The 15,879-nt window shown below is 36.8% G+C and overlaps 1 protein-coding gene across 12 annotated transcripts in view; it reads left to right on the top strand.

Moving 5' to 3' along the window:
• The window catches only part of NCOA1 (nuclear receptor coactivator 1), a 203,635-nt gene that overhangs the window by 181,119 nt on the left and 6,637 nt on the right, over positions 1–15,879 (top strand). For all 12 annotated transcript variants that reach the window (XM_043469211.1, XM_043469212.1, XM_043469219.1 and 9 more), the window contains 2 exons: positions 5,890–6,061; positions 11,557–11,740. In XM_043469211.1, coding sequence (XP_043325146.1) covers positions 5,890–6,061; positions 11,557–11,740 — 356 coding nt within the window. The remainder of the gene's footprint in view (positions 1–5,889; positions 6,062–11,556; positions 11,741–15,879) is intronic.

Here is a 15,879-nt window from a genome sequence, read left to right as displayed (position 1 = left end):
CCAGAAGCTAGGTACAGTGGAGAGAGGAACAGTTTGTTTGATCCATTTGCATTTTGAAATGAAATGGCAGAGCTTTCAGGTCTTCCATAGAAAAAACAAAAGCACAGAGGAAAAGTTTTTTTATTTTTCTGGAGAGCATAAAAACATTTAAAGGTACAATATTTTAAATATTTTCTATTGCTCTAAGTTATAAACTTTCTCTAAGGTGATTAGCAAGCTGGTAGAAAGCTTCAAGACCAGGTTTTATGTTGGTATAAGTTCAAGTTCTGGAGAAATTTTAACCCTTTCAAATCAAGCCTTCTCCAAAAACAGAAAAACAAAAACCACGTTTTTCTAAATAAAGTTTTATTGGAACACAGCCATGCTCATTAGTTTACATATTGTCTGTAGCTGACTTCACACATTAGAGTTAAGTAGTTCTTACAGAAATGTTATGACCTGCAAAACTGAAAATCTTTACTATCTGAGCCCTTTGCAGAAAAAGTTTGCAGACCCCTGTGTTAATCAATGATAGTAAAACCAAAGGATGAATAAATTAGTTTTGCTTTAGTCCTTTGTCTTGGCATCTTTCAACTTAATGTTTATTGTTGTTTAGTTGCTAAGTCATGCCTGACTCTTTTGCGACCCCATGAATTGTAGCCTGCCAGGCTCCTCTGTCCATGGGATTTCCCAGGCAAGAATGGGTTGCCGTTTCCTTCTCCAGGGAATCTTCCTGACCCAGGGACAAACCCATGTCTCCTGCATTGACAGGCACGTTCTTTACAACTGAGCCACAAGGGAATCCCACAGCCTAATATAGGCCCAGCGTAAATGAAGGAACGCAGGTGATAATAATGACAGAGCATACTTTCTTTTATTTCTGAAAACAGAAAATTTTTCTAGACTATTGTGCCATAAGGATGAGTACATAAGAACAGGATTAGAAATTTAAAATTTATTATCTACTGTGGTAGTATCCAAAGGGAATATAAGGGAAATTTAAAAAGAAACTTTTGTACCTATTTCATGGATTCTTTAGAGCCAATCCAGAGCTCCCTTTTCTGTGAACTATAGTAAACGTGCTACTTGCACTCACTCCTAGTGACCTCATCTACTCCTGTGACTTCAGTGACTTCTTTATGCCAATGACTGTATCTCTAAACCAAATCCCTCAGCTCATGTGTACTGCTGCCTGCTGGACAGACATACTTGAAATTTCCACCAGGACCCAAACTTGACCAGAGCTAGATGCATCAGCTCCATTTCCCCTTCACTCCATGTCCCCATGTTCCACCTTAACAAACCTCTCAAGTTTCAAGAAAGAATACATACCTTGCTCTCTCTTCTAGACTTTTGTGTATCCTCTCTGTAAAACATCCTTCCCTCACCTGGCTCACTCCTGTTCCTCCCTCCCCTCAGAGGTATCTCCTCTAGGAAACCCTCCCTGACACTCCCAATCATAAGCTTTCACCACCCTGTCTTATAGCCACTTGTTTATCAGCTGCCTTTGTTTTTAAACAGCTCACACTTCCTTGAGTGAGCTAAGTGTGACCTTTGAAATCTTGGTTTCTCAGGTGCTTAGCACAGTGGTCTGGTAGGGAAAGCAGATGCTCAGTGAGTCTTTCAAGGGAAAAATAAATCCTAATTCTAGTTGCTGCTGCCAGATGGCTGTGGTGCTGTTTACGCTCCAGCAGGGAGACTTAACACAATCAAAGATAGAATTGTAGAATTTTTAAACTAGAAGGAACAAGATGTCTGGTCCAGGAAATCCACAGTCCAGTGTAGTAACAGAACTGGGACCAGAACTCTACCCCTCCAATTTTATTATTCACTGGACTGGTTCTTTCTACTAAAACTAGGTCATCTGATAAGGAAAACATGGGCAGTTAGAATGTGAAATGAGGCCAGAAAAAAAAAAAATGTCAAAAAGCTTGCTAATGTACTTAGTCTTATTTATTGTTTATCTTTGATCCCACAGAATAATATTCACAATATGTTAAGCATCTCTCCCCTCACATATATATTTTTCCTGAAATTATTTTATCATAAATAAAATTAAAAATGCATCAGGAACAGATAAATATTTTTTAAGGATCATAACTAGAATAGTTAAAATTTAAAATGTAGAATTAATCAGACAGTCAATATAAAGATGAAGATGATGGGTGTGAAAAACCCACCCTCTAGAGTCATAAATGAAAAGAATAATTCTCTATATATTCTAAGTCAAGAATTATTTACCAGAGATTAAATTATATCTAGAAGAAGCAACAAGGAAAAAATATGTAGCTTTATTTATATAAATTTTACCAAGAAGACAAGTAGCTAAACATTTAGTGAAAGAAAAAATTCAGAAAGTCCAAAGTTGACTAAACTTTCACAGAAAATTTAAAACTTTTTTTTAATTGTAGCCTCTAAAAAGCAACAGTGAATAAAGTAACTACATCTCTGGCCAGATTAACCAAACAAAGAGAGAAGTCTTTGTATTAATAATGACAGAACACAAAATATTATACAGGAACCTATAATTATGTTTACAAGGAGACATTTAAGGGCATAGAAACATACTTATGGTATAATGATAAGGGAAAGAAGCAGTCCACAAAGTTATGCAAGACTTCATAGAGGAAGATTTGATTGAATTATACTAAATTATGGGTAATCACATTATGATATTCTTTTTTCCTGCACCTTTATAACTTTCTCTACCTCATTAGTATTTAACTATGAAATATTTGGTCAGGAAAAAAAGAAAAAAGCACAAAGTGCTAATGTAACAGAAAACATAAGAAGCAGCTCGTTTTTTCTTTTTTAAATTGTTGTCAGCTTCCACTTTTGGTCATGGAGTAATAGGGACGAGATTTACTCTTCCCTCTGAAACAAACCAAAAATTTAACAATAGTTGTAGAAATTGTCCAGGCTCTGCTGTAGGAAGGGGAGATCCAACAGAAGCCAGTCGTTTCCCATAGTTGAGGTAGTGGCATTTAGAGTCTGGGAAAGCCAAGGCAGCTAGAGTAAAACAGTACCCCAGAGAAGAGAGCCACAAAGAGAGAGAACCATGGGGATGTACAGATGATCCTGCTCAGGTCTTAAGTTGAGAACTGATCAGTGTTGGTGTGTGTGTACACAAATCAAGGCCAGGGAAGACCACCCAAAAAGAACTGAAGGAACATCTTCAGAGTTCACACAGGGCCAGTTCCTCTTTCCACCAACCAGAATAGAAAACCTCAAAATTCATGACTGTCAAATAAAATGCTCAGAAATGTTTGTACCTCAGTAGCAGGGCAAAATAAGCACCAGACTAAACTTTGCTCTTATCGCTTTAGGCCCAGTACCCAAAAGAATTAAAACTGTTACCATGTAACCTACCCATGGCCCAGACAAAGTTAAAAAATTTAAGTTTAAAGGATTTTTTAAAATCTAGCACCTAACAAGGCAAAATTCACAAACCCTGGAAGCTTATTTTTTTTAAAAATTATCAGGCGTGCAAAGATACAGGAAAATAAAACCAATAACAAGAAGAAAAATTAGTCATCAAAACCAACCCAGAAATTACACAGGTGACAGAATTAAAAGTTATAAATTATACATTCTGTATGTTCATGAATCTAGAGGAAGTCTTAAACGTGTTAACTAAAGGTATGAAACATATAAATAAAACCAAAATCAAACTTCTAGAGATAAAAACTACAGTGTGTGAGATGAAAAATATACTGGACAGGATAGCAGCAGATAGACATTATAAAAGAAAAAGTTAGTGAACTTGAAGGTATAACAATGGAAAACTATACATAGTGAAATCAGAGAGGAAAAAAAATTGAAAAGATAATAATTTGCTCTAAATTGATCTTATAATTACACTGTCTTTATCTGAATATCAACATGTTTTTTTGAGAAACTGACAAGCTTCTGCTAAAATTTATGTGGAAATGTAAAGGACCTAGAGTAGCCAAGACAGTTTTGCAAATTCAGAACAAAGTTGGATGACTACCAGTTTCAAAAGTTATTATAAAGATACAACAATCAAGACAGTGTAGTATTAGAACGAGTATAGACATACAGATCAGAAGAAGAAGAGGGCTGCAGAGGGTGAGATGGTTAGATCACATTACTGACTCAATGGACATGAATTTGAGAACACTTCAGGAGTTAGTGAAGGACAGGGAAGCCTGGTGTGCTGCAGTCCATGGGGTCACAAAGAGCTGTACACGACTTAGCGACTGAACAACAAGAAACATATAGATTACTATAACAGAATAAAAAGTCCAGTTATAAACCTTTACTTTTATGGTCAGTTGATTTTCAACAGTTATATCAATGGCTGCTAATGAACACTATCCTGAATAAAAAGGAACAAACTACTGCTTGATGCCACAGAATGGTTGAACCTCAGAAACATTAATACTGAGTGAAAGATGCCAGGTATAAAAGACCTCAGGTATATGAATGGTTTCCAGTGAAAGGCAAATCTGTAGGGACAGAAAGCAGATCAGTAGTTGCCTGAGGCTAGAGGTGGGTATGGGCATTCACCACAAACAAGCACAGGGAAACTTAAGATGTGATAAAAATGTCTAAGCTGGATGGTGGTGATAGTTGTACAACTCTATAATTTTACTAAAACTCATTGACTTATGCAATTCAATAGGTGAATTTGATGCTATATAGATTGTGTATGTGTGTGCTTAGCCGCTCAGTCTTGTCCAACTCTTTGCAACCCCATGGACTGTAACCTGCCAGGCTCCTCTGTCTATGGGGATTCTCTAAGCAAGAATACTAGAATGGGTTGCCATGCCTTCCTTCAGGGGATCTTCCCAACCCAGGGATCGAACCCAGGTCTCCCACATTGCAGGTGGATTCTTTACCAACTGAGCCACCAGGGAGGCCCAAGAAGACTGGAGTGGGTAGCCTATCCCTTCTCCAGGGGATCATCCCAACCCAGGAATCGAACCGGGGTCTCCTGCATTGCAGGCAGATTCTTTACCAGCTGAGCTACCAGGAAAGCCCACTAAATAGATTACATCTCAGTAAAGCTTGGGGAAAAACAAAAAGAGGGAAGGGAAGAAGAGCCCATAAAGACAACTGAGGAGAAGGAGATAACAAAACTTTCTCACTTTTCATTTCATACATGGGTTTTTCTTACCTTTTTCCTCTTCAACTTATTTTTTAAGCTTTTAAAATATTTTTTATTGATATATAATTGACATAGCATTGTATTAGTTTCAGGTGTACAACATGATGATTTGATATTTATGTGTGTTGCAAAATGATCACCACACTAAGTCCAGTTAACATCCATTACTGTACATAGTTACAGATTTTTTTCTCATGATGAAAACTTCCAAGATCCACTCTCCTAGCTACTTTCAGATATACATTACAGTATTATTAACTATAGTCACTATACTATACGTTACATCCCCAGGACTTAGTCATTTTTTTCTTCCAGTTCGAGATATAAGTGATAACAGAACACTGTGAGTTTAAGGTGTACAGCGTAATGATTTGACTTACATATGTCATGAGATGTTTATCAAAATTTAGTGAACATCTGCCATAGCCTTTCTACTTACTTTTTATTACAAAAGAAATCTTTTATGTGTGCTCAGATTTGTTTCTGATACTTAAAAATTCATGTAGTCAGAAAAGAACAGAAAAGAAAATCATGTGTAATCATGGTACCCAGATCAATATCTTAGTGAATGGAAATGTTCTTCCAAGTCTCTTTTACGTGTGTATTTATCTTATTTGTGCTAAAATTTCCTGTTTTGTTCTTGAGAGACTAAAATCTTTCCCATACTTTGTTGAACAGGCTGTTTCTACCTATGTTATGACAGATCCTTCTGGATTGTTTTTTATGATGTTGATAAATGTATAGTGTATTCACGTAAATTAATTTGTGTCAATTTGTAGGAATGGTTCCCCAAGGTGAGGCCAACTTTGCTCCATCTCTAAGCCCTGGGAGCTCCATGGTGCCGATGCCAATCCCTCCTCCTCAGAGCTCCCTGCTTCAGCAGACTCCGCCCACTTCTGGCTACCAGTCACCAGACATGAAGGCCTGGCAGCAAGGAGCAATGGGAAACAAGTAAGGGGGCAGCTTTTGTATATGAGCATCCTGATACTCACAGCACGTAAGAACAGATACGCCTTCAAAATCCAAATAGAAGATATAATAAGCTAATAAGTTTCTTTCCATTTGCAGTTTCAAAGAACTGAATTTTATGTTGAAAAATAGCATCTTTTAAGTCCTTTAAGTTTAAAGTAAATTTTAAGCAAATACGTATGTTTTTAGTACAGAAAACTACTGTAGTGGCCCCAGACCTTTTTGTCCCACTTTCCAGTGCATCTAAAGAATGCACTCAACTCCTGTGAGAAACAGAGCTTCCCTGGGACAGAGGTAGGAGTGAGTACTTTTTAAAAAATCAGTCTTTGTAAAAACCCTTAAAATCTAAAGCAAGAATGGCAAGATGTTAGAGTTCACTAGAGCTGAATAGTGGGCACGTGAGTTTCACTCTTGGTATGTTTGAAAGATTTCATAGCAACAGCAAAGGTTTTAAGTCTTCTAAGGTCATTCTGCTTTATCTGGCTTTTTGAATCTCTAGATTTTCAGTGGCCTCATTTTACCCATTTTACTTAGAATTATCTTACTAAAGTCATTTTCCTCCCAAATTGTGTCTGCTAAACTTTTCACACATCACTTGAGTTTTATAAGGGTTTTAATTTGGGTGTGTCTTGGTTCTAAATGACAGGGAAGCTGTTTGATCTGACAACATAATAAGTAAGGTAATTAATGTTGAAAACTTAAGACCATATTCTCTCAAAGTTCATTAAAAGGTGAGGGAGGAAACTTCCTGTTAGAGAACTGTGTAGCTCTCGGTGAGGACTGGTGTCAGCTAGGTAGAAATAGAACTGTCTGTGTGATGTGCAAGAACTTAGTCTCCTAGGGTATTCTAATCCCAGCTTCTTGAACTCACTTTAGGTTCCATGGCCCATCATTATAATTACTCCCTAACAGGCATTCTCAGCCCTCTTGCCCAGCTCTCCCTCCGTTGCAGTTATGCCTAGCAAAATGTTCCCTAACGGAATCTAACTAAACGCTTGCTCCATACCTACGCCTGATTGTTTAAATGTGCCTTGAGGAAAAAAAATGCAGTAATGGTGACAGATCTGCTCACCTTCGCAGTTAAATTCCTTATTGAATCTGTCAGGCTTTCATCCCAATCATTCCACCCAAAGTATTCTTATCAAAGTCCCTACTGTCCTTTACAGTGCCAAATGCAATGAGCATTGATAGCACTTGACATATTCACACACTTACTTTTTCTTGAAGCTCTTTCTTCATTTGGTTTGTGAAACAGCTTTCTCTCTTGAGAAAGGTGACTCTCCTCCTAACTCTCAGTCTCTTCTGCTGGCTCTTCCTCATCTCTCGGACCTCCGTTTTAGGGCTTCAGAGCTCATTCTAGGACCTCTTCCTCATATCTACTTCCTCCCTTGATTATATCTTCCAATCTTACTGATAATGCATACCTATCTCTATGTTTATGATTCCAAGATTTAGGACTCTAGCCCAGATTTCTGTCCTAAACACCATACCATATATACAGCAGCCTAATGGACAGCTCCACTTACAAGTCTAATAGACATCTCAAACTTAATGTGACAATAACTAAAGTAATATTCTTCTCCAAACCTGCTCGACTCATACTTTTTTCACATCTCAGTAAACAGCTCCATTCTTCCAGATATTTAGAAGAAAACCTTTTTTCTTTCTCTCACATTCCACATCCATCAGCTTCTTAGCAGCTCTCACTCTTTACCTGTCCCACTTGTACACTTTAGCGCAAGCCAGCATCATCCTTTTTCTGGACCAGTGCAGTGACCTCCTGTCTTCCTGCTTCCACCCTTGCTCCACTACAGTTTCGTCTGCACATTGTGATGCTTTTAAAACATGAGGCAAGATAAGAGTCCTTTACTCAAAACATGCCAGCTTATTCAAAATACAACACAGGGCCTGTGACACCCTGCATAATCTTGCTCCTGGGTACCTCTCTGGCCTCATCTGTATTCTCATCATTACTCTGCTGTAGTGGCTTCTATTTATTCTTCTGTTCCTCAGATATGCCAAGTACATTGCATACTCAGGCCTTTGCATTTTTAAATCCCTCTGCTGGAATCTTCTTCTCTCAGTAGCCACATGGTTTTCTCTCTCGTGCTTCAAGTCTCACCTTATTAGACATAGATACTGAATGTCACCATTTTAGACTTCCCTTACCATCATTTCTAAACGCCATTTCCCACTCTTTGGTCCCTCCATTTCCTTCTTTATATCTCTTTATTATGCTTAACATCTGACATATTGTGTATTAGTCTCTTTATGGTATGTCTCCTCCAACTGAACTATAAATCTCAGAAGAGCAAGGACTTTGTTTCTGTTTACTTCTGTATGCCCATCCTTTAAGACACATGAGCACTTAATATACATCCATTGAAGAAATGAGTGCAGAGATTCCCTGTTCCTCAATCATATTTTGGGTTCACATTCAAATACAGACTTGAGTTTTTGTTGTACTTTAGCTGTTTCTGTGAACTTTGACTTTCTCAAATCCTTTGAGAAAGAAAATAGTTATCACTTTTCAAACATTCATACTTGCTTATTTAGTTCATGTATAAAAGCTTATTAGTCAACACAGGCAGCATATAGTTTGTGATCACTCACTGTCTCTTTTGCATAGTACAAGATACCACAAGAAACTGGGGAAAACTGCCCTTGTTGTCAGTTTACCTAGAGTGTAGTAACGGGAGTAGGTCAGAGAGAAATAAAACATGAAACAAAAACTCACTAAGCAGAATGATGTGATACAGTTTGGAGACAGTATAACTAACATGAGTCTTCTTATCTCTGGTGTCAAGAGAAACAAAGGGTTAAACAAACCTATTTGTCCAGGCACTAGGGCAGTGTTTCCCTGTAACTCTAGTTATAAAGGAGAGTCTCAGGCCTTATTAGCATTTTAAAGGCAAAGGCCTGTGGTTTAACCCTTTGTTTCTCAAACTTATTTGACCTGGAACACTCCTCCCTGTTTGTTAACACCTGTAATATCTATGGCACTTACTTTAGCCTGACTTTGTCATCTCTCCCCTCACCGCCGCCCCCCCCCCCCGCCCCCCACGATTTAGGGGCTACCAAATACCTGGTGCTAGCTTAAGGAAACTGTGGTAACTGCCATGAGGCCAGTCAGGGATTAGGTGAGGGGAAGGGGTCCTCCATGCATTGGGCCTAAGGTGCCAGTGAACCCCACAATCCATTCCAGGCCATGTAACAGTGATTAATGCTGCGAAAGGGCTTGGTCTTCTTTCTATGAGGGAAGAACCCAAAATGGAACTATTAGCAGGCTTGGTTTGAAAGAACTTAAGCTAATATATAGTCCCAAATAGAAATTTGAAAAGAAATTAAGTCCTAAACCTTTTTCACTAAGTATGACATCATTGCAGTCCTTGAAGCTTCTGCATGCATTAACTTACATAGCTCTGCGCCTCCACAGTGGTGATTTATGTATCAGTTGACAAATGAGCACTGTCTAAGGCAGAAATGTTCTCATTAGAAAATGGGCAGTAGACTAATAGGTTTTTTTTTTCTCACCTTTAGCTGTGGGGACACTGTCTGACAAGCATACACACTGCAGACACTAATGGTCCACAGATGCATTATTGACCATTTCCTAGGCATATAATTTTCTTTGAGCATTTGTGTTTTATAATTACTTAGGGAAAATTCACTTCTTTTCTTCAGACATGATGAATAGGCTGTTTCTCAGCCTGTGAATTTCAGTATGATTACCTTAATTTACCGGAAGCTATAAATGTCAGTACATCCTGCTTTCCTCCAAAGAGCTAGCAAGGAATAGAAAAGCCATTGATGGAATCAATAATTTTTGAAATCAAATTCTTTAGAATTAACGTTACAACAGGTGGAATTTTGCAAGCAGCTTATTGTTTAAAAATTGATAGATAATCATAAAACATTTGGTGTTTTGTAGAACTTAGCAAAGACACACATAAAAATGCAAATTCATATTATTTTCCTTTAGATGTGTTTATCTGTATCACTATATCATTCAGATATAAAGTTTCAAATTCTGCTTACTTGGAGTTTATTCCGTACTCTTATGCCTACTAACAGAAACTAGTTTAACATTGAGATCCTTGTTGTAACAACAGTCCAGACCTTGGTGGTAAAGAAGGAAGTCTGTAAAACAGGCACTCTGAAAACCATAATTATTGCCCTTGTATCTTGTTTCCTAGAAAAGACATGAAGCTATCTTCAGACCTGAGAAGACCATTGAAGTCTTCAAAAGCATTTTGTTTTCCAAATAAAAATATCTGGTTATACACTTCTGATTTCCTCTTAGTTATAGCATATTGAAAGAGGCCAGAAGCTGAAACCTTGAGAAGTGACAGTAAGCAGTAGGACACTGAATAAAGGCTTTCGAATTTTAATGTGCATTTAAGTTGTTAGAAATGCTTTTCCATACCTACCCCCAGAAAATATAATTCACTAGGATGGGGTAAGGCCTGAGAGTCTCAATTTTCAATGAAGACCAGGGAATTCTCTTGCAGATGGTCTCTGGACTACACTTCAAAAAACATTGGTATAGACGGAATGCGTGCGTGTCAAGTCGCTTCAGTCACATCTGACTCTTTGCAACCCTATGGACTGTAGCCTGCCAGTCTCCTCTGTCTGTGGGATTCTCAGGCAAGAATACCAGAATAGGTTGCCGTGGCCTTCTCCAGGGACTCTTCCTGACCCAGGGATCAAACCCTTGTCTCTCTGTCTCCTGCATTGACAGGCCCTTTACCACTGGCGTCACCTGGGAAGCCCCATAAATACAGTAAAATCTACCAATAAAAGCAATCTGAACTTTTACCAGTTGACAGCACTAATAGCCCATGTCCCCAATTATTCATTCATGAGATATTTACTGAGTGCCTGCTGCTGTGTGTCACTTGTTAACTAGAGACAAGGAATAAATGAAACAAAATACCATTACTCCCCTCAAGTTTTAAGTCTAAGGATATATACCCAATCACAGTATAAGAATGCTACCTTTGAATCATTCATTCCTTTGTTAATTTATTCAGTGAATAGTTATTGAAGATTAATACATATGCAAGGGACTTTGCTGAAAAAGGATGTTCTCTGTTTAAGAAGATAAAATAATGTAATAAATTTTAGAATGATTTTGATGATTAAATTGGTAAACTTCAATTATCCTCAAGATTTACTCAAGTGGAAAACTCTCTTGGTTATTCAGATAATTGAAGCTTAACAGCTTTGATACTGGGCCAGATAATTGTATCAAAATGAGGTCTTTTTAGTTATTAAACCCCTTGGGTAGAGTTCAGAGTGCATCTGAATGGTTCTTAGTTTTTATATATTGTAATAATATAAAGTCTTACATATAAGTTAAGAATGTAAAATATTTCCTTTGGAATCCTGTATCTGATAATTTAGATAGAGTCCAGTCATATTATCCCCATCTTCATGATCGGTGGATGTAATTGAGATTCTTTTTGAGTTAACAGTGTATTCAGTCAAGCTATACAGAACCAGCCCACGCCTGCACAGCCAGGAGTGTACAACAATATGAGCATCACCGTGTCCATGGCAGGTGGAAACACTAATGTTCAGAACATGAGCCCAATGATGGGTCAGATGCAGATGAGCTCTTTGCAGATGCCAGGAATGAACACCGTGTGCCCTGAGCAGGTAAGTGGCACAGCTGGCACACTTGCTACCCACACACACCCAGCTCTGTATCACACCACCCTGCAATTCATTATTCCAGAGAAAATCAGGTATGTTCATACTTGCCCAAAGTAACCAAACTTCTTTTTCTTTCCCTATCTTTTGATAATTACTATTTATTAAGATAATTTTGACAGGTCATGTAAAATTCAAGTCTCATGAGATTTTATTGTTTTAGGTTTATTATAAAATAATATATGTATAGTACATTGATCGGAACTTATCCTTTCTATTCTGAACATATTTTCTTCATTTTTGCCTTTCAATTCAACAAACTCTGTACTTACTATATACAAAGTTAGCTCTGTGGGAAGACAGTATTAACAAGTTGGGAAGGTACAACCTGAGCGAAAGGTTAGTTGAATAATAGGATAAAACAGTTTTGTAGGAGATATATTTTTGTCAGATTAGGAGTATATACAATTAACCACAGAGGGTTTAAAAGAAAAAGGGTCTGGTTAGGAAAGTCTTCATGGAAAATTTGCCTAAAGGAAGAAATAGAAAAGAATATTCAAGATGAAAAATCTAATGAATGTTAAGGGGATGTTTATATTATATTTAGAGCAGATTTATGTAGTAAACTTTTTAGGAGGTGTTGCAAGCCATCTAAACGTCCAGTTAATCTTGGAGCCTCCTAAAGATTTTTAAGGAGTGAATGACTAAATGCAAAGTGATATTTAAGAAGATCTTTGGGTAACTCTCTGTAATTACTATTCTATCAGCAACCACAAAGTAGACTATGGTGACTATGCTGTAATCATATAGCCATAATTTATAGCAAGTCATAAAAACATGTAAACACTAATTACCTTTTCTTTAGAATTCCTTTTTGATTTGAATTTTTTTTAAAAAAGTTCCCATTGTCCAGAGAAGTTAGCAGGGAAAAAAAACCCAACAACCTAGTGATGTTATAACAGAATATAAGAATTAAATAGTATTGTTTCTTGTCCTTGTTATTATGTTGTTGTAGTTTGGTTTTTAGAATTATTTATTGTCTCTCGTATATTAAGACAAAGTAATAAAAAATATAATGAATTAGGGAAAGGAATATTACATTTAAAATGTATTTCTTAGACTACCCTGGTAAAAAATAAAATGTATTTCTTATATAGTTGGGTCTTGCTTTTTTATTCATTTTGACAATCTTTGCCTTTTAACTGGAGTAGCTAGACCATTTATATTTAATGTGATTATTGATGTTGATATTGAAGATTTAAATTTCTCATCTTATTTGTTTTCTTTCTCCCATCTTGCCTTTTTTAGTGTAACTCCTTTGTTGCTTTATTGCTATAAATAATTCCTGTTGTTTTAGTAGTTGCTTTAGAGTTTATAGTGTACATCTTTGTCATCATCTGCCTTCAAATGCAGTTATATCACCTCATATAAATACAAAAATCTCACAACAGTTTATTTCCATTTCTCCCTTCCTATGCTATTGTTGTCATACATATCGTGTCTGTCATGTCAGAACATTACCATATATATGTTATATACCCCACAATATGTTGTTAGTACTTTTTTACTTAAAAACTTTTAAACAATTATATTTTTTAAGGTTTAAGTAGGTAATTTTTATATTTCCTCATGTGGTTATTTCCAGTGTTCTTCATTTCTTGCTGTAGATCCAAATTTCCATCTGGTATTGTTTTCCTTCTACCAGAAGATCTTCATTTAACATTTTTTATAGTACAGGTCTGCTGGTGGAGAATTCTTTCAGCTTTCATGTGTCTGAAAAGATGTTGTTTCACCTTCATCTTTGAAAATTCTTTTCCCTGAATTCTAGGTTGGTAGTTTTCAATACTTTAAAGACATTGCTCTACTTTATTTCTGATGAGGTATCTGCTATCACTTTTATCTTTGTTCCTTTGGACATGATTGATGTTTTTCCCTTTCTAGGTGCTTCTAAGAGTTACTCTCTTCATCACTGGTTTTAGATAATTGGATTATGATATGCCTTAGTGTGATTTTAGTCATAGTTCTATGCTTGGGTTGGGGTTCAGTAATCTTCTTGATTCACAGGTATATAATTTTCATTAAATCTGGAAAAGTATTGGCCATTATTTCTTCAGCTATTTTTTTTTCTGTCACCACCCCCCTCCTCTCCTTCAGAGACTTTAATTACACATATTGTAGGCCATCTGAAGTTACCCCACAGCTCACTGATTCTCTGGCTTTGGAGATTTTAAGGGAGTATGAGACCAGTCATTTTTTTTTTCTATGTGTTTCATTTTGGATAATTTGTATTGCTGTAATGTCAGATTAACTATTTTTTTCTTTTGCAATACCTGATCTGTCAATTGTATCTAGTGTATTTTTTATCTCAGACATTGCTATTTTTCTCTCTGGAAGTTCACTTTGAACCCCTTTCATATCTTCCATATCTCTAACATGTTCAGTCTTTCTGCTGTTTTCTTGAATATGTGGAATATGGTTATTATAACTGTTAATAGTCTTGCTTGTCATTTCTAGCATCTACATTATTTGGGAGTTGATTTCAGCTGACTGATTTTTTTCCGCTAAATTGTGGATCATTTTCTTGCTACTTTCTTTTTTTTTTTCCATTATGGTTTATCACAGTTTATTTAATATAATTTCCTATGCTATACAGTAAGACCTTGTTGTCTATCCATCCTATGTATAATAATTTGCATCTGCTAATCCCAAACTCCCATTCCTTCTCTCCCCTACCCCCTCACCCCCTTAGCAACCACAAATCTATTCTCTACCAATTTATGTTCCCACCAACAGTGCAAGAGGGTTCTCTTTCCTGTGCACACCCTCTTCATCATTTATTATCTGTAGACTTCTTAATGATGGCCATTCGGACCAGTGTGAGGTGGTACTTCGTTGTAGTTGTGTTTTTTTTGTTGTTTTTTGGGGGGGGGGTTGGCTGTGGTATGTGGCATGTAGAATCTTAGTTCCCTGATCAGGAATCAAACTTGTGCCCTCTGCAGTGGAAGAACAGAATCTTAACCACTGGACTGCCAGGGAAGTCCGCTCATTGTAGTTTTGATTTGCATTTTTCTAATCATCAGTATTGATGAACATCTTTTCATGTAGCTGTTGACCATCTGTATGTCTTCTTTGGAGAAATGTCTGTTTAGGTCTTCTGCCCATTTTTCGATTTGGTTGTTTGGTTTTTTGTTATTGACTTGTATAAGCTGTTTGTATATTCTGGAAATTAAGACTTTATCAGTTACATCATTGGCAGACATTTTTCTTCCAGTCTATAGATTGTCTTTTAATTTTGTTTATAGTTTCCTTTACTGTACAAAAGCTTATAATTTGATTAACTCCTGTTTGTTTATTTTTGCTTTTATTTCTATTACCTTGGAAGACTGACCTAAGAAAACATTGATATGATTATGTCAGAGTCTGCTACTTTGCACACCTGGTAATTTTTTATTGGATGCCAGACATGCGAATTTTACCTTGTTTATGTTTCTATAAATATTGAGATTTGTTTTGGAAAGTGGTTAAATTACCTGGAAATAAACAGTTTGAATTTTTTCAGGTCTTGCTCTTTTGTTTAGTAGAACTAGAACAATATTTAGTATAGGGTTAATTTTACCCTACCACTGCAGCAAAACCATTCTAGTAAACTACCTGATACTACCTGAATTATGATGTTTTTCACTCTAACTGGTGGGATCTGGACCTGTTCCCGACTCTGTGTGATCTTTGAGAATTATTCCATGTACATCTTTTCAGATGAATCTTTCCTCTGCTTTGGGTAGTTCCCTAAGATCCATTAATCATTAATGGATCCATTAATCAACTGATCAGTACTAAGCTGCAGACTTGAGGGGACTCTCTGCAGATCTTTGGGGTTTTCTCTCTGTGTAGTTCTCTCTCATCTGACATTCTGCCCTATGAATTCTAGCTATATCTTCTCATCTCAGTGAGACTGCCAGGCATTGTCTGGTTCTTTGTTCTCATACTGTCTTCAAATTCTCTTTAGGCAGTAGGCAAGGGTCGTGGTAGGACTCACCTCAATTGTTTCCCAATCCTTAGGAGCAACTTTCCTTCATTGCCTTTGTCCAAGGTCTTAAATGTGTTCATTTCATACATTTTTGTCCAATTTTTTAGTCGATTCAGGC

This window comes from Cervus canadensis, chromosome 5 (genome assembly GCF_019320065.1).
Source record: "Cervus canadensis isolate Bull #8, Minnesota chromosome 5, ASM1932006v1, whole genome shotgun sequence".
Classification (NCBI taxonomy): Eukaryota; Metazoa; Chordata; class Mammalia; order Artiodactyla; family Cervidae; genus Cervus; species Cervus canadensis.
This window is presented reverse-complemented; position numbering and strand designations above follow the sequence as displayed.